General features: G+C 35.8%; 1 protein-coding gene across 10 annotated transcripts in view; it reads right to left on the reverse strand.

The window, feature by feature from the left end:
- LOC139809487 (homeotic protein female sterile) overlaps window positions 1–24439 on the reverse strand; it is a 33426-nt gene extending 8987 nt beyond the window's left edge. For 3 of the 10 annotated variants that reach the window (XM_071772399.1, XM_071772398.1, XM_071772396.1), the window contains exons 1-19: window positions 22160–22762; window positions 19838–20125; window positions 19313–19361; window positions 18792–18833; window positions 13638–13886; window positions 13237–13431; window positions 11549–12157; window positions 11027–11104; window positions 10585–10680; window positions 10374–10475; window positions 10042–10187; window positions 9801–9957; window positions 8406–8979; window positions 7822–7980; window positions 7307–7426; window positions 7046–7195; window positions 1277–1365; window positions 868–985; window positions 30–422 (exon numbers count right to left, since the gene is read on the reverse strand). In XM_071772399.1, coding sequence (XP_071628500.1) covers window positions 30–422; window positions 868–985; window positions 1277–1365; window positions 7046–7195; window positions 7307–7426; window positions 7822–7980; window positions 8406–8979; window positions 9801–9957; window positions 10042–10187; window positions 10374–10475; window positions 10585–10680; window positions 11027–11104; window positions 11549–12157; window positions 13237–13431; window positions 13638–13886; window positions 18792–18833; window positions 19313–19361; window positions 19838–19848 — 3337 coding nt within the window. In that variant the 5' untranslated portion in view covers window positions 19849–20125; window positions 22160–22762. Of the gene's footprint in view, window positions 1–29; window positions 423–867; window positions 986–1276; window positions 1366–7045; window positions 7196–7306; window positions 7427–7821; window positions 7981–8405; window positions 8980–9800; window positions 9958–10041; window positions 10188–10373; window positions 10476–10584; window positions 10681–11026; window positions 11105–11548; window positions 12158–13236; window positions 13432–13637; window positions 13887–18791; window positions 18834–19312; window positions 19362–19837; window positions 20126–22159; window positions 22763–24107 lie in introns of those variants that run through there. The other 7 variants (XM_071772397.1, XM_071772402.1, XM_071772401.1 and 4 more) reach the window with 7 other exon arrangements.
- Between the last annotated feature and the right edge of the window lie 1695 nt (window positions 24440–26134).

Genomic DNA, 26134 nt, shown 5'->3' on the forward strand with positions numbered 1-26134 from the left:
TACCAATAATTGTATCTAATTATAGATACCTAAAGTATTATATGGCTGTAAAAGATCAGACTGTTGATTTAAATTTGTTCCGTCTGTGGATACGGATGTATTTGCATTTGGAAAGGAACTAATGGATGTTGGTGGCTGCTGCGGTGGTTGTTGAGATATAGCTGGCGAAGCTGTCATAGAATTTGTATTTGTAGGTGTGACGCTGGGCGGTGGAGTTGGTACAGAGACCGACGGAGTTGATGGGTTAGATGTTGTTGGTGGTGGTGGTGGTGGTGTTGGTGTTGGTTTTTTTACAGGAGCGGCCGTAGCCAGAGCTGTAGGTCGTGACGGTTGGGCTGGCATAGACGCGTGACTCGCGACAGGTATACTTTGCCCTGTTGTAACAGCAGCCACTGCGACAGGCTGTTGATTATTATTGCCCCCTAAAAGAATTTTTACACTTACGTCTCATAGTCTATTAATTTGATATTTAATCGCATATGTTATAGCATCTTTTTTGCAATAACATATGTCTTTCTTCCTAGTAATTTATATATCATTAAAGACTGCTAATAAAAAATGTATCCACAAATTATTTGTAATTCATTAAACTAAATAATTTGTAAATTAGTAGTTATAGCACATCATATATGCATATGTTAAAAAAATCACGGATATAAGAAAATAATAAAAACAAATTAATTAGTTTAAAATTACAGTTACAAAGTTATGATGTCTATATAAATAGAAACATAAGTATAAACATGTAAGTGCCGAGAAAAAGATTTTAATTTTTAGATTATATTGTATTCAACAATATCCCTAACAGTATCCCCAACACGAAAATTGCTAATCGATATTATAGTTATTTCATAATTGATACAATACCTGATTCTGAAGGAATATTGCTTGCTTGAGTAACAGGCGGCTTTGTTATTGGTCCCGTAGAATTCATCGATGGCTGATTATTCATTAAAAGAGCTCCACTATGATTTAATGTAGGTGCCTATATATAAAGAATATATTATCTTTCAATCAATATTCACCTGTGAAAATTATTGTGTCACATTAAGACAAGCATTGTTATAAATATGATATTGTGTACTTGCAATATAATTTACACTATTCTTTTAAGTAACTTCTAAATTCGAAATTAGTACTTACAAAAATATCAAGAGACACATAAGAAAATGTGTATTATCTAAAAAATGCTTATAACCTTATCTCATGATGTAATATGAAGAATAAGTATATATGCATAATTTCCACGTTGACTTATTACAAGTAATTATCTTACCGATGCTACAGTAGCAGTCGTTGCAGAATGTCCTGAACTTGGTGGATTCTTCTTTGCTTTTTTTCTATGTGGACGATTCGAAGAGTTTCCTGAAATTCAATGTAATGTGTTCTAGTAGTGATGAATTACGTGCAGTCAATCATTGTTCTGTCACATCAAGAGACACAGGTCGATGGAGAATTAGCGAAATGCAGTGTGCAGAGGATACCAGCTATTGAGTGTCGCAAAACGCTAAGTAAAATGCGAAGATACGTCAGAAACAAAAATCAAACAACTTCGTACGTATATTTTCTAATAGATTTTATTCATATGCTTATATTATAATTGTATCACTGTGTACAACAATGTTAATTTAAATATCTCAATTGTATGCTCCTTTTTTTGTGGACTTTCATCTTAATGATTCTTTTATATTAAAAAATTTTAATACGTAGAACAATTCTTTCTCTCCATTCTACGTAAAGTTAGTTATATTCAATTCATTTATGAATATTTGCGCGTGCATATATATACATATATATGTATACACGTACATACATACATATCGCACGCACGCCCACACATACATGCATACGTATCGCGAAACTGTCACACATACATATATGTCTCTGCATATATGCATGCAAGAGCACGCGCCTACTCTCGTCGTTTTAGTGTATCGATACTCATGATTTATTATAATAACAGTAATAATAATCGTTACGGTGGCGGAAATGACGATTATAAAACATTGACTACAAAAATCATCAAACTGCCGTCTTTCTTTTACTTCTTTTTCCATATAATATAATATAATTAATGTAATATTATATAATAATAGGAGTAATGTGTAAATAAAAGTCACATAAATGGTACAATACAGGCTCAACTTAAAAATGAATGATACAAGAGCGACAAACTCTTACAAATTGTTTAAATGTTAAAGTCGTAGTTAGCGCAACACTGAGATCGGTGGCAAGAGACTCCTGCTCGATGTTTACCGTGTGTACTACATAAATCAGCGACGATGGTAGATACATGGAAAACTGTGGTATATTATAAGACAATATTATTTTTGTCTGATGTGTGCTCTCAAACAATTCGTGATCGCAACAATCGTGAAATCACAGCACTGAAATTTATCGATGGAATGTGAATCGACAACCTTGCTAAACCCATTCGACGACAAATAAAAGTAACGAAACAACGAGGAGGAGTACCAGCGTATCTTAATTTATATAATATAGTTAACTGGACCACCACATATGAGCCAACCGCGACTCTTGAAGAATTAATGTCTATTTCACTCTTTAACTTTGTGTATGCACTTAGAAAAGTTTCGCGCGTCGTGTATGTCGTTTTTTTTCCTCCATAAGTATAACTTACAACTATTTATTAATATTTTATGATATATTAGTTTTCACTATGTACAAAACACGTACGACCGTGTTTATCGTTACTATTAAACTCGCGATACGCAAACAGAAAAAAAAACAGACGGAACGCTTACATACGACTCTGGAGAGGAAGATAATTGGCGAAATTAAATAAAAGATGTGGTGTTATCTTCTATGAACAAAATATTTAAAATCCTTAAATCTGTTCTTGCGTATAACGCAAGCAGGAATAATTCGTAGCAGGAAGAATGACGTTCCAGTCTGGATGAAGACACGAAAAAAAAAATATATTTTTTTAGATGCGTGCTTGCATATAGAATAGTTGCTACAAAAATTTTGGAAGGCAATATGAATATCATTTATAAAATGCCCTATTATACCTCGCGTTATAAGCTAATGCTGATTGTATCTTAATAGATGTGTAGTATCCATCTAATTCAGCACACACGCCGTCAAAATTTGTTCTCTCATAATCTAGCTAATTCTTCGGATTTCTCTAGTCACTTTCAGTATCTTGGGAAACAAAAAAATGATAATATTAACCTGCCCGACATTTTTCGCACCTACTTGTAAATGCTTATAGTTTCCATATCAATAATTTTTCTTAGATATCGACGAACACTTTTTTTCCGACCAATTACGGCTTGTTTGTATCGAGTTATCGTAGTAATTAATCGCCCGCTCTTATCTCCTTCTCTTATTTTGTCGGGGCAGTAAGTACGTTGCTCTGAGTGCATGATTCATGATACTATTTAATTGTACTCGAGTGCAAATTCGATTATCCTTAATGCTCATATTATGACATGTTCAATTACAAGGATTGCTCCTTGGAGCATCTTAGAGCGTCATTATCGGTTACGTTCACAATAAATTCTTATGTATACATCTTGCTACACGTAAGAACTAAATTTACACGATATCTCAACAAAAAAAAAAACATTCTGGAGCAGACATTTACACATAGAAATATAAAAACAAAATATCATTAAAATTAATCTTGTTTAAATTCGTATAAAAGATTTTCTAAAAAAAAAAAACCGTTTTGATAGGACACGCGCGAGTTAAAAGTAATGTTATTTCGAAAATTATATAACGATATTTGTTCCTTGAAAATTCGTGGTATTTACAACACATGTAAAATTCTATTGCGACGAGAAACGAAGTGTATGCTTAACAGGAATAATTACTACTTCATATATTAAGGCATGTAAAACCACACCAATTCGTAATCGTCATTGGAATAATGATATCAATTTCAATAGCAAGAAGACAATATTTCCAACTTTCCTTTTAATCATTTGAGCGATGAGAAAACTGACAATGGTTACCGATGAAGAACTAGTGGTAAATAGGATGAAACGACGATTAGCAAAGCTTAGCGGAGTGCAAACAATGTGTTTGGAGGCTAGGGCGCCTTGTGTATATATATATACATATATGTATATATATTAGACCATCTCCTTAACTTGTTTCCCTTCCTATTCTTCTCCCTTTCCACTTGCTTTCTTCGTGTGTGATCAATCTCATGATCCCTTTCTGTCTCTGTCGTTTCTCGGTCTCTCTTACCCCCCTTCTACTTCTTTACACATTAACTTAAATACTTTGTATATGTATATATGCATATATATATTATATATGCTCAAAGTCATTAATTTTACGAAAAAACGAGTCAGTTAGAATTCAGATATAAATGTACTCCGCATCAGTATACTCTGTTGGAGATTCACAATAATTATTTTATTCGAATCTATGCATTCAGAGTAAAACAATAAGGAAGATTTGTATGAGTTTTCGCTTGTCTCACACAAGCAATGTAACATTGTTATCAGATTCGGCTTGCAAGAGATGAAACATTTTAATAATTGACTTTTTAAAGGAAGCACATATTTAGCTATGATAAGCTAAGCTTGAAATGGAAATAGTAATCTGAGGTAACTAGGATTGAGTTTCTTCATGTTCAGAAGAATCTTGTTAGAATTTTTTTGCGGAGACAAAAGCTTACTCACAAAAGCGTAGCTTACTAGTAAAATGCAACGCGTAACTATGCTAATCTTAAAATGCACTGATTTGCAAATCTAGCCACCAATACACATTGTCTGCAATTTCTCCCGTGTGTATCGCTATGATCACTGTCTAATTTATCTCTTTATATTATTCTTTACTTCAACCGATGTCATTAAAGTTCGCATAGTTTAAAATGTGCGGGAATGTGTGACCGTTTAGGAGCATAAACACACTTCTCACGTCAATATATTGATAATATTGCGTACTGTATACCCACTTTTTAGTTCGTGACGCATGTTAATATCACTGTTTTAGATTTTGAGAAATGATACGGCATGAATGAATCAATGCGAGAAAAACAAACTTAATGATTCGAACACACAGTGATACAAGTAATGTTCTGTTTATCATTTAATGAAAATAAATAACGAGTTTGCAAGAATTAATATATTGTATTATTTTCGGATTATATGGGGGCAGTATAATTATCGGGGAAAGCTACGGTAAAATAGTTGTGTAACTTATTACAAGGTACTAATATTCGACACTACAGTCACGGCAGCAATACACTTTGATTGAGTGCAATGTCGCTGATTGCAGAATGAGATCTTTCCAGACATTTTACTAACCTTAGAAGCAATGACTTTCTTACGAACCCAAAGGCGGAACTGCAGTGAAAAATTCAGTAACCTTGAGTAGCAAACTATACTTGACTTTCGAGCAACAGAATGTACCTACTGTCAACACCGATAGGACAAGAGAAAATAATCATATTGTTCAGAATCAATAATATAATTCGTGAAACAAGCTGGCATGGTATCCTCTAAACACAGTCTGCACTCCACTAGCTCACCTTTGTTCTTACCATTGCATATGTCTCGTAAATTAAATAAAAATTCTTTAATCGTGTATCAAGTTTCGATTCTTGTACACGATCGCGACACATCTGCGACACTTGTACAGCGAAAAATGTACAAAATTACGTAGACATGGTAAATCTTGTTCAATAGCTCGTTTACAAGATGAAACTTGACACCACATGCATACTTGCATTAATATAACGCAGCATTTAAGCTACATGAATAACGCCGTCCTAATAAATACAGTAATTAATAAGCACGATTCAGCAGCTTAAGAAGGTATTTGCGTTGAACTCCATTTAAAAAAAATGTTTACATCTAGTTTGTAACTTCCGTCTTGCATAGCAAATATTAATCATACATTATTGTATCATTATATATCGGCGTTTTTCGATTGTTTCATTTGCCAATAAAAAACTGGTTAGGCACAGAATTCATAAATATTCTCTGAAGCTCTTAAATCTACCACCAAATCATGAGGCATTAACGTTTCTCAAATAAAGATTATCAAACTGTAGCATAATAATAGAAATAAGATAAGTGGAACAAATTAAAAATTATTGATTACGTGTTATAAAGTGTGCAACTCATACATAATTTTAAATAATAGAAAATAAAAAAAATGTAACGTAATTTAAAATATTGAATTATTATATTCCTTCAAATTTACTAATTTGACTTATAAATTAAATAATAAATAAATTTAAGTTATTCATAATATAAAAAATATTAACATAAAGTTAAATGTTCATCATAACTTTTAACCCTGTTAATCAAAATTTAATCATAATGATAATTATATGTAACAATTATTATATTTTCACTGGTACTGTATCTCATTAAGAAATTATATGGTTAATAAGAATATTATTATATTGTTTTATATAATATACAGAATTAAGTGCCACATGAAATGGTGAGCTGTTTTTACACAACTATGAACTTCACGTCTACGACTTTGCCATTATTTTTGTTAATAAAAATTTTTTTATCGTTCTAAATCGATAATGTCATTTATAATTAATAACACACAAAAAAAGAGATAAAAGACACGCAGAGAAAACAAGGTTTTTTTTTAAATGTAGAAATACCTCTGCTTCACAGAAAACCCTGTTATACTTGGCGATGAGAAAGAGCGCGTTAACAATCTAAACCATATTTGTATTTTGTGTGTTTGTAAAAATGTATTGTCTTAAAATTTGGGCGTAAACGTGAGTATGAAAATCTGTGCTTCATAGTGCATCCGTTAGGAAGTAACAAATTTTTTTGCAAATAACTCGAAAGTACGGAATACGCTATTTCCCCAAAAGTATACTTGTATACCTGTTTGTATATATACATACATATTAAACTATAATGTACACATATATATGTATATATATATTAAAACAGATATTCATACATAACCCCATAATTTTGAATCTCACCGAAGAAATCATTCATATTTTTGTGACAACCACTTAATTACAAGTAGTTCTTTGTTCCCAAGTAAGGGTCTAATAGTAACAACAGTTGCATTTATATCTAACCTGCTTCACTGTCGCTTGAATCAGTGCTCGTTGAAGAAAGCGAACTACTGCTGGAGTCACTATCGCTGCTACTACTGCTTGATGCTGACAATCGCGAAGGTCCACTGGCACCACCAGTTCCAACTACATCAACCGACTTACTACTGTCTTCTGTAAAAAGTGCATACAATTTTGTTATACTCTAATTTCATAACACGAGTATATCCCTTGATACAATCAGAAAATACAAAACTCTATAAAAGAAATTAATCAGATGCTAACCTTTCTTGGCAGTTTTCTTGACATTGCCTAACTGCCCCGTTACATCTTGTAATCTCTTTTCCAATTCTTGTTTCTTTTCTGCCATTTGTTCATCCTTGGACTTACCACTGACTTTCTTGTCTGTTAACACATGATAAAATAATATATAAATATATAAGAAATTTATTGTCATAAGTATGTGTGTGTGTATACGTGCGTACATGTGTATAAATTGTATAATAATATTGTCAACATTGAGCAAATTTAAAACTAAACTTACTAGAGTGTTTACAAAATAAAAAATACATTTACTTTTATCAAAGATAAAAAATATATATGTTAAAAGTATAATTTTGTATATAAGATGTTATCTTTTTAGAGAAATATTAGAATTTTAATATAACTTAATAATATTATAATTGAAATACACATTATGTGTAATTCAATCATACATGCATGACAACATATTGCTATTGGGAAAGTGGCAGTTAAATTTTATAAACTCAAAATAAAATTAAGTTCATAGTAAAGCTTACGTGGCTTCTTTCTGAGGCATGACGCAACATAGCTTTCCAGTTCTCTAAGCGTTGATGGCTTCAGTGTCTCAAAATCAATTTCGATTTCATCTGGGTTTGAATCCCTCAGTGAAGGCTCTCGAGACTGTATTATGTGTACAACACGACCTAATTTATCACCTAAAGACAAAAACCAAACAAAATTAAATAACGAATTAAAGAATTAACTAAAATAGACTAATATACACTTTTAGTTGTTTTTGTTCTTCGCATTTATAATTACAAACGTACGAAACAATTTAGAATGAATATTCCATAGATAGAATTATATAATGTAAACAGTAAAAAAAGTTCGAAATCAAATATCAAACATATCACATAATAACAATAATCATTTTGCAAACATTTGGAGAATAACTATTTTACACTATTTATTGTAATATTGTAGCTAGTCTACTAGTCTGATTGTCTACTAATAAATAATTTCTATCTGAAAGATTTTCATATAGATTTATATGTACTGTATAACTTCTCTTGTTATATAATCTTTCTATTATTCAACCTTTTATTACTAATATAAATTAGAATTTTAATTCAACATATACCTGGTAGTTTATTAATATCCAAGCTGAGCTGCCTCTTCTCATCGTAAGACATTGGTTTAGCATTATCTTCATCTTCCGAATCAAACGTGATCGGAGGTGGTTGATTGCCAGTATTTTTCTTCTTGTTCCCAGTAGATCTGCTGTTAGCCTTCGGCCTTTTGGTTGCGGTATTCGCAGTTGTGGCAGCTTTTCCGGGTCCCCGGCCCTTACCTTTTGGCTTAGCATTCGCTGTTGTTGGCAAATGATGTCCTAAGCTTCCTCCTGCAGCATGGGTCTTGTTAGGTCCTACTGTTGTTGCTTGATGGTGAAGATCGCTAGCTATGCCACTAGGCATTTTCAAGTCGCCTGCACCCATCGCAACACTGGCTATACTAGCACCAACACTGTCTGACACATTGGGAATGCCACCACTCGGTTTCATAAGTTCTTTCATGGCACCAGTATGACTGGGAACAAGGCTGCTATTCTTATTGCTCATTGGCTTCGATTTTGGCTTATCTGGCTTCTTCTTTTTATTTTTCTTCTTACCGCTCTCTTCCACTAATTTCCTCATTTGCTCTTGCATAGCTTTCAGCTATAAATAAAGTAATATAAATTATACTTTTAATTGCGTTTATCTACAAAGTGTGTGCGAGCGCGTTAGAGATCTCGGAGGAAGAGCGAGGAAAGAGATTAGGCGGGATTATCGGTGATAAACTCGAGTCTGTGTTTAAGTATCTATAATTCTATTTTATGTACAATAGTTACAATATTTAGTCTTTACTGCAAGTCGCGGACAGATAGCTTACGCCCGACGAAAGCGAGTACACGAAAACCGCGAGCCACAGAAATTGGAATGACTTTCCTTTCTCGATGTACGTTCGCCGAAATACTTTGGTCGAATGCGAGGCTCGCGCGCGGAGGTCCGGGGTTTTATTCCCACGACTGTCGAAGATTCGCGAACCCGCCGGACTCCCGGTAACGAGCCGAAAATTCAGACGAGCCAATCAGTTATCGATACTCCGACAAATTCGTATTTAACGATTGTCGCCGATCTCGAGGCCGGCAGCTGATCAGTTTGAAAACACCGCTCGCTCGCTTTGTCCCGGGCGTATATGCCTCGCGCGCCGAGTCCCCGAGACAAAGGGGCGAGTCGGGATAGGTAAAAACTGAGCTTTGTTTTTCTGCCCTCCTAGTTCACCGGGAAATATACTGATATTTCCGCGAATGTACCTATTCTTACATTGAATTTAGACAACTAGCAAACCAGGAAGGCAGAATTTGACAGAGCTAATTCGAATTAATGATTAATTTAATTCGCGGTATTGATTGACCGACGGTTCTAGGTTTGATCGCGAACAAAGTAATTTCTTTTTGAATTTAAAAAATAGTAATTTTATTTTGAACAAATCATACCTCTTGCTGTAATTCAAGTAATTTCTGAGTACGTTCCTCAACCGAATCATCACTTTCGGAAGAACTATCCCCTCCAGAACTACTACCACTACCACTGCTGCTTCCTTTCATAGCCACCATACCACTACCCATCGGTTCATCCGGAACTTTAGCATATCTAATCATGTGTTCAATTACATAATTATATTATAATTCTATCATATATTCAGATTTCAGATTTTGGAAAATTTTGACTACCAACCTCATTTCAAATATATCTTGAAGTTTTCTAGCCATTGAAACAACGTCATGATCTGGAGGATTATATTTATAACAATTAGTAAATATGAGTCGTACATCAGTTGCAAATTCGTGCGCCGTTTTATACTGACGATTATCCATTTTCGTCTGTAAAAAAAAATTTTATATAAAAATAGTTGATTCTATCTAGTTATAAAAAATTTAACAATATAAAATTTGTGTTAATAATTTATAATTCTTATAATTTTAGTATAGTGTAGTATAGTATATATTTTAGTTTAGTATAGTATATGCGTGCGTGTGTAATGATATTCACAAATCAAACATACATACCTTTACTGTACCAAGATCCATAGGTTTTTTGATAATCTCATGATAGTCATGAAGGCCTAGAAGTTCTGCATCAACAGGTTTGTAAAAAGGCCAAGCATAGGGCTGTACATTATATATAGAAAAAAAAAAAGATTAAATTACACGATCCAGTACCATACTGTTTGTAATGTTATATTAGCTGTCAAAGATGAAAAGAATATATCACAATTACCGAATGTTTTTTAGCGAATAGTTCCTTCAAAATATCATTGCAAGACTTCAGCGCTTCAGACAATTTTTCTTTTCCTTTGACACCAGTATGCGGAGGCTAAAAAATAAGAAAAAATATGTAATAAAATTTTACATACTAAACTATAATTTATTTTATTTAAAAGTAAAAAGTTTCCTAGATAGATAATTATGTCAAACTTTTAGCTTATTTTTGAAATGTACAAGATATACATATTTAAAAAATTAAAAAAAAATAATAATAATAAAAACATGGTATAGGTAATCTTATAATTTGTCTTACAGTAAAAGATTTTCATTATAAAACATGCCATAAAATATATAAATTGTGCCATTTAATATAAACCTGATAATTGTCGCTTGATAGATGATGAGACAACACAAATGAAAGGAAGGATATTATGAATGAATAGTAATAAATGTACCTGTTGGGCCATTGCCCCCATCAGAGGCATATTGGCCTGATGGTATGGCACTAAGCCGTCTTCCGCTTGTCTTGTTGGCTGAAACAGCCATGATATGAATTGTTTAAATTGTCGTCCATAATGTCATATTTATTTTATTAATCGCCGATCGGTATGATTAACATAATTAAAGAAATGATATGATTGTAGATGCGAGGAACAAGGATGTTTATCATGTATTATGATCATGTAAAATAATATGTACTTCTCACGTTTAAAAAGATATATCAATAATAAAGTTTCATTAATTTATATCGTGTTTTTATATATTTATCGTATATCAATCTTATTTTTTATGTAAGCGTGAAAATCTTAAATTTTTGATGAAATATATACGTATTCAAAACTTAAAATTAAATAATTAGACGCAATAATCATTATGTCATATCACATTTTAGAGATATATTAAACAATATATATATCTCTCTTTAATGCTTTTCATTCGAACACAAAATATAATAAAATATACTCATGTATACTCACCTTCTTAATTTGCCTGCCAGATTCCCTTCTCGTAGGTATTTTGGCATTCTTGGAATCCATAGGTGCATACAATGGGTCAAATGCATTTGCGGTAGGAGTCGTAGTATCAGCTTTTCTTTTAACTCCCTTTTTGAGTTTGGCAGGTTGTGATGGAGGCATTACAGTGGGTGTTGTGGGGACTTGTGGAGGTGGAGGCACAGCAGAAGCTGTTTGAGGATCCATCGCTGGCTGCGCATGGTAACCCGTGGTTGGAGGGACAACTTGCTGAGGCAGAGAATTGTGAGTAGCCATCGGTGTAACGCCCATACTTGAGGGTGGAGCGATGGTGGTTGTATTCGTGCTTCCAGGTACCGAGGCTGGTGCCTGAGTACCAAGAGGCGGCATGGGTATAACGCCTGTTGTTCCAGCCGACGTAGCAGAAGGTGTTAAACTATTTGGTACACTGGAAGTAACAGCAGCTGCACCCGAAGATGGTCGTCCTCTACCTGCTCCTGTACCTCCCGCTACTCCACCTACTCCTGGTCCACCAACTCTTCCAGCTTTCTTGCCCTTGGGCCCTTTCGGGACAGGTGGATCTAACTCCACCTCTTCTTTCGGCATTTGTGCAACCTAAAAAAATCATTATACTACTGTTTTGTCTAATAAAACAATATTTTATTTAATCAAGTATATATTTAAACGTTTCGGCTCCGGATTGAGCCATCTTCAGTGAAGTATATATAAAAAAAAGTTTTAGAGTATATAACGAGTCTTCCGAAAAGATACAACATTACATGCAGAGATGAAATCAACGAACTTTGTCAAAAGGCGGACACGAAAATTCTAACGTCAATATCGTCATGTCACGTTCACAATAACCAACCGTGACAAATAAAATATGAAAACGTAAAGGGTCGCCAATATAAACATTCAAAAACTAAAAGCGGTGGTACCTCCTAACACAGTACATACACAACAATCAGCATGGTTTACAATTTGTTGAACCACATTCGGAGAAACACTACAACTCAATCCGTTATCACGGAACATAGAATTAATTTCGACCATGAATTCGATTGGGAGAATGTTGAGATACTAGACAAAGAGAGATTTCTTTCAAAAAGACTAGTTTCGGAAATGGCGCATATTAAGTTACAGAAGAACAGTCTGAATTTACAAACGGATACAGATTTTCTTCACCACGCTTATGTATCTATACTAAACAAACCATGCTGATTGTTGTGTATGTACTGTGTTAGGAGGTACCACCGCTTTTAGTTTTTGAATGTTTATATTGGCGACCCTTTACGTTTTCATATTTTATTTGTCACGGTTGGTTATTGTGAACGTGACATGACGATATTGACGTTAGAATTTTCGTGTTCGCCTTTTGACAAAGTTCGTTGATTTCATCTCTGCATGTAATGTTGTATCTTTTCGGAAGACTCGTGAAGATGGCTCAATCCGGAGCCGAAACGTTTGAATATATACTTGATTGAATAGATCGCTTAACGTTTTTTTACGCACTGATAACCGCGTCTGACTCCCATAGTCATTCCCGATCTTTATTTTAAATTTCGGGAGTCCAATACTCATTATTTGAATATTTTATTTGTATATATGTAGTTTTCTCCAATTTCTTTATTAATATTAATGTTCTCATTTAACAGACAATAATTATATAGAAATGTTACCATGATAAGAAATACCTTTGTAAGAAATAATTTTTCGAGAGCCTGTGCCATAACTACAACATCCTCTCCTGGCTTGTTGTAGACATAACAGTTGGTGAACATAGTATTGAAGTCCTGAATACATTCTTTCCCACTCCAGTAATATGAATTCTCCAACCGCTTTTTGATTGTGCCCAAATCCATTGGTTTTTTGATAATTTTGTGGTAATCCTTTTAAATTAAAAAAATGTGTTTAGCACTTATCTGCACGATAACAAAACAATTATTGTAAATTTTCATTTAAAAAGTATTTTAAAAATTGATGTATATTGTGATAATTTATAACTAAACTAAATCAAAAACTTTTTATTTCGCAAGTAAATAATTAACAATAATTTATAACACTGTAATATTCGAGAGATATAATTTTAACATACTGGTAGATTCAGTTTCTTCGCATCGACAGGTTGTTGAAAAGGCCAGGCAAATTGATGCTTCCATACTGGCTTCAAAACACCCTTTTGCAAAAATTGCAACTGGTTCGTGATACGTCCTGGACGATTTGGTGGTGGAACAACCGGTGGTTGAACTATACCATTCACCGGTTCCAGAGGTGGTTCGTCTCGTGGAGGCGGTTCCTTTGCAGGACTCGCTGGCGTAGTCGAAGCCTTACCAGGTGTGCTCGTCTGCATTGTTCATTTTTATTTTGTTACTTACAGTTATAAACAAATGATATATCTTTCAATTATTTATGCATCTACATTGTAGTATTTTTACATGTTAAGTAAGAAATGTATTAAGCACATCACATTTTGCAAAGAATATAGAATAACTCTACTTAATACTGACATATTCATACGTCATTAATTTTATGTCAGTATCATGCATTTTAGATTAATTACAACATACTTATATGCAGTGTTCTCAGATGTATTGTAAAACTATCATTAGCAGACTTATATTTAAAAGCAATTTTACTCTTGTACCCATTTAAATTTTTAAATATTTTTAAAAATCTGTTCTAATACATGGAATGTTAAATTTTATATTAGATACGTGTGCAACAGTGAGAAGATGTTAAATACAATTTAAAAAAAATAATTTTCTTATTAAGTAAATTAAAATATTTAAATTTCTTTTTTTTAAATATATTTCTTTTTCTTTAAATTTCTATTTCTATTGTTGCAGTTTAATGATTCAGTATCCCAACGAGTAAAAACTCAGCAAATAGTCAAAAGTAATCGTTGAAGTTTAAGCAAATCGACTAATAGCAACCGAGAAATTTAAAATCTTAACCATATGTTCTTAAAAATGCTAAGGTTGGTCAGGTCAGGTACTTTGCTACAAGACAATAAGCTTAAGAAGACAATATAGCTTAAGAAGACAATAGGCTACACATTTCGGATGGATGCCTGGTTACTAAGTCAGGTCAATTTTCTGATTTTCGCACCAAATTTTGATATTTTCGCATAAAATGTATGCGAATGCAAAAATAAAATACCATGCTTCTATAGACACATCTTTTCTGTAATTTACACGATAGTATTTCACATAACACGTGATTTGCCAAAGCATATATCAAAATTGATATAATACATCTATTTGAACATTAATTAATTTGCTTTTTCTTTCTGTAAATTAAATATATACTCATATTGTATCAATTGCAACTAAAACAAGTAGATATAATTAGATCAACTCGATACAACTCGATAACGCACAAACTAAACGTGTCTACGGCTATGTATAATTTAGAAGATCAAACTTTTATCCGCTCTCCCCATCCACTGGACTGCGTTCCAAAATTCACTCTGAGTAAAATCTATAGTTTACGTTACGTGCACTATAGCATTTTAGTTAACTGGAATAAATTTTGGAATGCAACCCTGAAAGGTTCATTCATTTTTTTACTTGTACTTTAACCTAAAGTTTTTGTCTTTTTTTTCTCCAACAAATATTTTCTCGTTTATTTCTTAACTTTTTCAGTTTGTAAGCCTGTTCCTTTTAGCTGAATTTCTTGCACGGTTCATCTTTCCTCTTTTTCTTTTTATGTTGGAGAAAAAAAGAAAACAGATAAACCATGCAAGAAGTTCAGCTAAATAGAACAGATCTACTGAAAATTGTAGAAAGTGCAACTAAAACCAAAAGTTATTTCCATCACATTATGAAGAATTGATTAAATATGTATTATATGCATGTTATATTATATATATATATATTTATATATGCATTGGGTGAATTGGGTGTATTGAGTGCGTGCACGTTACTAAATATATCGCACCCGAGAATACTGGTATACAAAAATATACAATTTCGAAAGCGAGAAAAAACAAATTTAAAATTTTTTTTAATTGTGAAGTAACTAACGCAATTACAATTATGATATTTGTTATAATAAAACTTATACTGTTTTTAAGACGTCTGCTTCGATTAATTTTTCAATTCATTCGACACTTTCATCCAAGAAACCGCAACGTAATCGGTTTAAAAAAAATAACACTTTAGCCACGTGCAGCTGATTTTGCATATAGATTTGTGACTCAAAATCGATTTTTTTTTAATTGTGGCAATATTCTTTTTGGGGTGCAATACGTATATTTATTTATAATTATAAATAGTCTTTTATTTATTTATAATTATTTACTTATAAATAATTTTTTATTTATAATTATATATAATTTTTACATATTCTATCTAGTCCAATAAGTCGCTATAATTTCTACATATAATTCTATGATTTTTTATAATTATATAAAATAATATAATGCATAATTATTTTGTACAAATTTTTTTATTTTTATATAAATCAGCACATTATATTTTCAAAAATTTTAAAAAATTTCCCTAAAATTTTTTTAGCTTTAGTTTTATAAATATGTACCCTCCAACAATTCTTGCAAAAAATTCAACGCTCAGTACTGTTCACGCAAATAATACTGCTTATATTTTACCACAAAATTTTTGTTGATACGAGAAACTTGGTAAAAATATAGGTATAAATATGAGATCGATTCCGAATACATTTATATATTATAGTTTTATTCGAAATTTTCAAAAACGTAACATTAGTTCGGATTTCCTTTTTATTTATGCATTATTTATACTTTATTATAAAATTTATATATATATATATATATATATATATATATATATATATATATATATATATGTATATATATATATACACATATATATAATATATATATACACACACACACACATAATCAAGCTGTAACAGTCACAAAAAACATCACTCACAAAATCATAAGGCAACATATTAGTAACTATAATTAATATTGATATCATGCTTGAAGTATAGTAGTACCAAACTCAAGCTATAACATAACATATGAAATTCTTATTAAATGCCAAACAGTTTCTATTTTTTTGTTATTTAGGCTAACAATAAATATAATAATAGATTAAACTTCATATTAAATCTGACCGATTGCGTTGTACAAAATTTAACTTAAAAATTAAAAAAATAAGTTAATTGTAAGTAAATTAAATTATAAGTCAAATTAAATTAAGTTATAAGTTAAATTCTAATAATTTTTCCAAAGTTTTTGTATGGTTTTAATTCTAAATATTCCTGGGAAAAAAATATAAAACCACATGTTCACTACACACTAACCAAGCTAAATTATATTAGGTTTTCTGCGTTTTTTAAATCTTGTAAATGTAAAGAAATTATAAGCAATTAATAGAAACATCAATTACCATATAATGCTCCCTTTTCTGAAATTCCATTTTCTTCCAGAAGCACTATAATAATAACTTTGGACGGAATTAAGTTTTAATGGACGGCAACGCACGCGTAACTACTCGGTATACGATCAGCGTCGAACTGAACACTGAACAGCGTCGAGGTGCGAGGCTGCGAGGAACGTTAATTTTAAAATGCACTCCGATTCGACCAATAGATCTTATTTGCCGAGAGTAGGAAAAGCAATGTCCAATAAGATTGGACATTGCTATTTCAAAATCCCTATGCTCTTGGGAATCCTTAAACTAACCATTTTCCACCAACAATGGTAGCTGCATGGTTAAACACAAAAGGTCTCTGTCCTTCCTAATAGTCACTACCTGAGTTTGATTTTTGAAGGCAAAATTGAATAGGGAAAGCAAAGGGAAAGTGCAACGTACAGAGAACTTCTTATGGAAATTGAAATGTTTTTTTTTTTTTTTTCACCAGAATATTCGGTCGGTATTCCAAAAATTTTAATAATTTTCACGTTGACCATATATCCATCAATCTTGACAACAATGATACAAAACAAAAGGTCTGGACACTCTAACAGCAATACCGGATCTTGAATTTTAGAAAGCAACAGAGGACTTTTTCTTATTAGACAATGGATCTTTGAACAAAGATCTCTTTCCAAAAAGAATGCTTTAAGGATCTATGCATTGTCATGCCAACGAAGGTACATACACTGAGAAAAAAATGTTGTAAATTTGACTAAACTTGTTTAGTTGTAGTGATTTGTTTAATGCAAATATTAATATATTTAAATCAAATATACGTGAGTAATATCAAGAAATTCTGAATCTATTTAAATATAATATTTTTTGAATTAACAAATGTTAGCTTGACAGCCCGTGACCGCTGAATTAGTTGAATTAAATAATATTTCTTTGAATCTACGATTTTTTTTTCTCAGTGTAGGGGTTTAACGAAAAAATCTACCCGTTTTAATTACATTACTCGACTCTGATTTTTGGAGGGAAAACGAATTGAGAAAGGAGCGAGATGTGTAACGGAGAGCTTAAGCGCGTCTGCTAATGCGCGCATCACTGCGCATGCGTAGGACCTGTGTCTCTCCATCTGAGAACGCTACTCGTGTACATGTGTGTTATGTTGCATTTATTTATGCAGAATATTAATAGCTAAATATATAAATCTACAATACTAGATTAAGAAAAAATTGCATTAGACCTATTCTATAAAATAACAAACAAAAATAAATTATTATATAATATATAAACTATTAATGGAATGCATTGTAAGGTAATGATTCCATCCATGCAACGAGCGAATTAGGCTGCTAAATATTTAATTCCCATAACCACAGGCAAGCGATTTGAAATTCTGCATAAGAAAATCGTTACTAGAGACCATAACAGCATTTAAAAGTGAGAATTTGGAAATGAAATATAATGGCACTTTCGTGTAGCTCATGCAAAATTGTAAGAAATTTTCATATCGTTAAATCAGAAATAATTTGTACAATAATTGAAACAAAACATTACACGTTTATATATTGCATAAAATATATAGCATATAAGCTATAAATACTAATATGGGAAATGTTTATGCTACATGAGTGCTAGATATAGTGAGCAAAGCGAAAAGAATCTTGCCTCTACAATAATATAACATTAATAATTTGACAAAATTTTAAAATATGTATTATCAATTTTTTTTTATTCGTATTAATATTTATTTAGAATTATGCTTGTATTATTTATAGACTAATAGAGAATAAAGCAAGATTTATAGATTATTTGAAACAGCACGAATTATTAGTTGCCAATTCATATTTCAACAATATATCCTAATCGAAACCATAGTCAGCAAGGTTTCTCACCTTCGGTATATTACACAGCCTTTCTCGCTCCTCCACATCTAACTGCAATTCATACATACTATTCAGTCAAACAACGCTCTTTTTTTTAGTATGTTAGAAGATTTATATCGAGTGTTATGCAAGGAATAGAAAATGCAAACAATAATAGGAATTGTATGTCCAAACATAGAGAAATTGATAAAAATAAATATAAAATATATTACACAGACACGATCGCATAGCAAAGTAATAATTTACAAGATGTTACATGGACATTACAAAATATTAAACATGTAATTTATATACATTTTGGAACTCCCAATTATTTCAAGTTAGGTGAAAGCAATCTGTTTATATGATTTCACACATTATGCCGTGAATACTGATGCTGTGTAATATGTAATGCGTTAAAACTGGGAAATTGATGGATAGTATGGATATATTACAGGATTTAATGCAGCTTTCAAATATTGCATAGAGTTAGTAAGCCAGCTGTATTCTGCGCTAACAAAATATAAAGAATTAAAATACTAATTACTCACAGAATTGTTCTGCGAGATGGTGTCCACCTGCTGCATCTTGACTTCGTTTCTGCAACAGAAAGAGCGAGACATGGTAAGGACATTTTATTCATAAAATACAAAAAATATATAGATAAACAGAAATATATTATATCAATTACGTGGCAATTTCACAAAATATACTAAAATATTTTGTGAAATATAGTGACTTTGTAAAACAGAGAAGAAAAGAGCCAGTATTGGTAGTCCTATCTAATAAGCTACATTAATATCCGACAAAAAAAAACATAATTATTTTCCTTGACTTTATTTACATTTTTATATATCTTATTCCCGAGTTGAGATTTATCGAATCTTTCTCAAGATAATTTTCTCGACTTGACAGTCCACGCATATAATCTAGCATCTTTAGCATGTAGCAAACGGTTTAACAGGTAGTTTACTGAATGTATACAAGGCTCGTTACATATATATATTTTTTTTTTTTTTCGAGTAATCGTTTATAATATATGGCTCATCCACTTCACGATAATGAGCTTCACCTACCTTTCCGACATATATGATACATAAATGCTACGCAGCAGGTAACTGCCTTACGTTGATGCTTGACGCTATGAGGCTTCATCAACAATTGAGATGGCAAGTATATATTCTTAATTGAGCATGGCAGCTCATTAATTGCTTGCCAAGACGATTGCGCTGCAACCAGGGATATTGGTGCCGAGGAGGCATAACACTACACAAGCCTACCGAGTGGTAGTACTTTGAATGTCAGCCCTGTATACCGCTGTTTGACTCCGTACCTCCAGGCAAGACTCGCGACATTAGCAACATCTGGATAACATAACAATAGGACCCCATATTGTAACAACCCCAAAAATTGTTTCATCGTCTTAGAATGATTTTTACATTGAGATGTATTCTCAGGGAATTTATATATTATTTAACATATCATGCAAAACTGAATCTAGTGGTACATGCTGGATAAGCAAAATCTATTTCTTACTATATTACTATATATTAATAGGTTATTAAAGGAGAAATATGTATAAATTCTCCTTTTTTCTTACATATTACATTATTTTTCTGAAAAAAATACAGATATTACATAATATGTAATAATCTAAAATGATCTACAATTCTACATGCTGAATGTTATATCGATGCGATCAAAAATTCTGAAGTAAAATATCATAATAGAATCATATTATGCTATTTCAATGAAATACTTGATCTCTTCAGATTATTCATACAAAATATTAAAAGAAGAGAAATGGCTCTATGCCAATTTTCTTTCAAGATTGGTATAATTAACATTTTAACTTTAAATATATTTACTCAATATCTTAACGATATATATATACATTGTTGCAAAAAAAAGGGATACTTGTATACTTGTATAGATATGTATAAACTAGAAGACATTAATTTATACCAGTCTAATTCCTAACTTATTTCTATAAAAAAGAAATGATTAACGATTAAGAATAAAATTACACAAGAGAAAAGACTTTTAGCGACATGATTTTTGTACAAAGATGCAACTAGGGCTTTACGAGGGAGCATACGACGAGAATCGTCACACAATTCGATCAACACTGAAATTCTCCATTTTTAAATACGAAAGAATTCTCAAAGTCCACTCGAATCCGGAACTGGATGCGAGATTCGGCGTATCCCAGAGAGCTCCTCGGTGGCCGGAGCGAGCCAAAATGGAAAGTTTGACTAAAGTAGCACAGATAAGTGTTACACACTGGTATAGAAAGCGAGGAGCCTGTTAAAACGTATAAAATTGACAGGGCGCGAGGAAAGACCATACACACCACACACACGCCGCATCACACCGACGACCGTTGAATCACGACCGTCGGTGGACGAGAATTTCGTGGATGCGATCGGAAAAGGTTCCTGCCGGAACAATCGCACGCCGCGACGTGCCAGGTATCAAGGACAGGCAGATAAGAGATCTCGCGCTTGGCGCGAACAGGTGCTCGACAGTCATCATCCGAGGTAGGAGTGGAGAAAGGCGAGATGCACGCGCGAAAGAGAAGTGGCGGCGAGGACGACGACGACGACGACGACGACGACGACGACTACTACTACTACTCCTACTACTACTACGACGGCGACGACGATGATAACGATGACTTTGATGGCGAGGATGATGATAACGGTGATAACGATAACGTAACGATAACGACGACGATGACGATGACAGCGGCAACGGCAACGGCAACGGCAACCGAGACTCACACAAAGTGGAGGACGAGCCGGGGAGAAAGGCGAGGGCAGGCAGAGGAACACAACGAAGATCCGCGCCCAGCCGACGCACAACAAACACGAGCCGAGCGAGCCGCCGCGCGGACGATCCGTCCGGCTAGCCAGCCGAAGGAACGACCGCGGCGACTGGCGCCACGGGGGGAAAGAGAGAGAAAGAGAGAGGAGAGAGAGAGAGAGAGAGAGAGAGAGAAAGATGACGCCGTGAGAATTTCGCGACGTACGCGGACCGACGAGAGCCGGGGACAGGGACGGGGATCGCCGCGCGGCGAGCGCGCGGCAACCCAGGCACACAGGCCACCTTCAGCGGACACTCGGATTCGGCGTAGGTCTCAACATGGCGGTATGGCCGTTCGGGAAAGAAAGCCTCCCAAGGGCCCGCGCCGAGCCGAGCCGCGGTGCGACGTAACGGCGGCGGCGGCGGCGGTGGCCGTGGCGGCGACGGCGTGGCCGCGCCGCACTCGATGTGCACCGCCGCCGTAACGCGCGGCTGAAACGCGCCACGCGCGCCTTTACACCTTTATAAACGCGGCCGTATAAACGGGGGCCTCGCCAGGCTCCCGGCGGCGTCGCGCGCGCGGGATCGCTTACCTGATTCCCAAGACGGAAGTCCGGCTTTTTCGTCGCACACGGGGACCCGAGTCGGAAAAACACTACCAACTATCTCACACTAACGGGCCAACCCCGGACAACTCGCGCACTGCGCGCTTTCTCTCCCTCGCTCGTTTTAGTTTGGTTGGTCGGTCGGTGTTATGGCCGCCGCGGCCGCGAGCGAGTAGTGGCCCCACCGTATATCGCACCTCACTCACTCTCACTCGTGCGAGCGCGGGCGCTCGGTTCGCGTTCACGCCGACGAGCGACGAGACGGGACGAGACGAGACGGGAACGCGGAGACGCGGTGTGTCCCGACTCCCGAGCCAAGCTACCAGCCAGTCCTCGGACTTACGCGCGTCCGTCTCTCGAGCCGCGAGACTTCTCGGCACACACGTATCAGTGGCACGCGCCGTGCTCCGTCGACGTTATCCACGAGCTCCGCGCGGTCGAGTCCTTTCCCGTGCCCATGGCGATCTCGGATCTAGAAACTAACGATCGCAGCACCAACAATGGCTACGCATTCTTCCGCGACGTACCGAAATGGTCCCGTTCCGTCGTTCCGCACGCACGACCCGTACCCGTCTCCCTCCCTCGCCGCGCACTGCCGCCGACGGCGCCGACGCGACTGGCGAGTGGCGACGCGATCCGCCGAGCCGAACGTGACCGAATGCGGCCGAGGACGAGCGCGCCAAATACGAACCACCCCAGCGACGCCTAACGGACCCCGGTCTCTTTAGCTCGACCCAAGACTGGCCAAGACGGATCTGTCGTCGATATCGGGACCAATAGGGCATAGGGCCCTATTGGCCGATCGACGATAGTGGGGACGTTTTACCCTTCCTGATCCTTACGAATCCCACGAGACTGTAGCCAAGTTAGCAACGCTAGGCATCCGTCACGGAGACGTATATAAGAAGCTTCTAGAAATGGATAAAGAATAATCGAGACAATGGGATACCCTGGTCTTTCGTGTTCGCTTCGGGTGAAAGTCAGGTGTTACCTGACCGTCGGCCACATTTATTGTTTAGAGATATAGACAGTATAGAGAAAGATAATATTGGAGCTGGTCATAAATCTTTATTTGCGTATATACGTGTACACTTTCATCATCAACCAATGCAGGAATTAACGGTTAATTTCCGTCGTTCCATGTTCACCCATAATGCACTTCTCGACGAGGACGAAGTGGAATCGGCACTCTCAATAATACTGATTATAATAAAGTTCGTGATATCGTCGGAGAAACTCGTCGCATCGCGCGCGACAATTAACTCGCCGGGACGAGGCTCAACGTCCGCACGCCGCAGTTAATATCGCCGGGCCGAGCGCCGAGCGACGGTTCGATTCCACGATTCTGCTGTGTTGCCACGCGACGCATCATGGGAAAGCGCGAGCGACGCAAAATCCATAATTACCGACCGCGCGCGTCCCGACGGCCGCCGCCGCCACGAAGCGGCGCGTCGCCGGTCGCCGGTCGGCGCGACGGATTCGGAGAAAACCAACGGCACGTGGCCGTGACTTTTCCGCGTGGTTTTACGCGGAGCGTCGCCGACGTCACGTACCTCGGGCTTCCGTATGTCTCATCCAACATGGCGCGACGGGAACGATCGATCTTTCCCCCCCGCGGCCGTCACGGCCGCGGGACATGCCGAACGAGCGCGGGAAGCGCGCGAGACGCGCCGATACCGCGATTAATATCGCGACGCGGCTCGCCGGGACGCCCGGCGTCGCCGTCCCGGGTGCCGCCAGCGAGGCGTGTCGCTCGACGCCGCGGCGCGGCGACCCAGGCGGCCTTCGCCGACGCGCGTCGCGTCCGTCGGGCAGAATCGTGGACTCGTGACACACGCCACTACGAGAGTCAAATCAATGGTGTCAGATCGTAGGGGCCGCTCGGCCCCGCCGACAGCATGCTCGCGAAAAATATGATAATTTTCGGGGAACTAACGTTTTCTGTCAGTCTGTCAGGAAACTCCTGGCGGACGGCCGATCGCATGCGTTCGATGCGACGGCGTCACCCTTCGGCGGCACAATATGGCGACTCCTCGTGCGCACGTGTGTGTGCTTAGCATGTACGTGTGTGTGTATGTGTTCACTCGAAAACTCAGCCACTACCTCGCACCAAACCAACTATCACTGGGATCGCGACATTCGCGACGCGAAACGAAACGCCGAGGCGCCCGACAACTCCGATTCGGCGCCAATGACGACGGCGGTTGCTGCTGCCGTGACGCGCGAGACGGCGGGATTGTCTGATATTCTTGAGTCTTGACATTGACAGACCCCCGCCTCTCCGCTTTGATGACGTAACGAAAGTCGGGGGGGGGGGGGTGGAAGGAGAAAAAAATAGGAGATACGTATGTACGTACGATGATACGTATACGCGATGGCGCGTCAGACTCTGCGCGTTTCCCTCTTTCCGTTCACCTACTCACCTTTTAACTCCACATTCCGAGCGACGATTGGCGCGCGGACCCGTGGCGTCTCTCTGACGTGGCCCAATCGTCCAACGGACCGATATTGATGAGTCATCGCCTTTGCGATACGGCATACCGCATACCGATACTCCGATACCGATATAAAAGTAACGGTAAACGGTTTTTGTCAGCCTACCTGACTCGAGGAATTTTGGAATTCTTTGAATTTTTTAAGCTATTTATGGTCATTTCTTGATATGAATAAGAATTTCTTATTTGTATAAGATACGCCTATCTGTGTACATACATACATACATACAATAAAAGAAATTTTCAAGGGACGACTTTGAAGACCGTAAATTACCACGTGAAAATCCTATTGAGCCAAATTCAGCCGCGTTAGCAAATATTGTTATAGAGTTATAAATAATCTTGGGAAAAAAATGCCGTAGCGTTCTAAAATACTATACTATATTTATTGTCAAAGTAAATTGTGACTGACTCAAATTTCAAACTAATTATATCAATCGCTATAGATAGTCTATAGATACAGTTTCCGAAAATGGATTTATATCAGTAAAAAGTAGCATTAGCTTCCTCTCAGATTTTTTCCTCGATTATTTACAATACTCGCATTTTGTAAACATGAATAAGACAAAATCTCACGGTAGAAATTTAAAATAGTTGACGAACAATGAATTTTATTATATAATTCGTATGCATCGTGTCGCGTTGAGGCTAGACAAACAAACACGTGGTTCCACGTTGTTCCACGTGGTGCACATGCACATGGTGTTTAATCAAACAAATTGGTCTTGACTGACAATGAAGCGAGCTATAGAAAAGACTTCCAGAAATTATATTATTCGAGTATGTTTTTCTCTCTCCTCTCTCTCTTCCATATCATTCTCCGAATATTTACAAATTGATATTTATGTTTTCCAGCGGACGAATGCACGTGCCTTATCTTTTTCTTTAAGGCAAGAAACATCGTAACGTCACACACCAAGAATCAGAAAAATAAATTGACTTTGTAGGAGAAATGCCTTAGAGCATCTTTCACAAAATGATTTTTAATGTTCCCGATTATTTCTTGTATACTTTATCTAAAAATTTAAAATCTTTCCTTAACGACTTTCAATTTAACAAATTCCAAGAACATGAGCAAGTATCACAAATGGCTAATTTTTTATTTATTCTTTCGTCAGTTACTAATTTCTGATCATCCGAAATGTACTTAATATAAAAGTATTTATTATGTGATTATATATATACAGAACTAAATTAAAGTATCTATATATAGAGTTAAAATAAACCATAAGTAAAAATGTGAATGTATAAATTTATTCTTATTTGTATCAGTTTAGAATATTTATAATTTCGAGATCTTTGCAAAATTGCAAGAAGATACAATGGAATATTGTTTATGATTGGTTTGTACTTACAATTAGATAATATTATTCCTTTTTTTCATATTATGTGTTTTACGATTGATATAAATTCCAAATTTTTATCAATTTGTTTGGTTGAACACATATTTATACATTCATTCGCAGAC

The sequence above is a fragment of the Temnothorax longispinosus genome, chromosome 3, assembly GCF_030848805.1.
Source record: "Temnothorax longispinosus isolate EJ_2023e chromosome 3, Tlon_JGU_v1, whole genome shotgun sequence".
Lineage (NCBI taxonomy): Eukaryota > Metazoa > Arthropoda > Insecta > Hymenoptera > Formicidae > Temnothorax > Temnothorax longispinosus.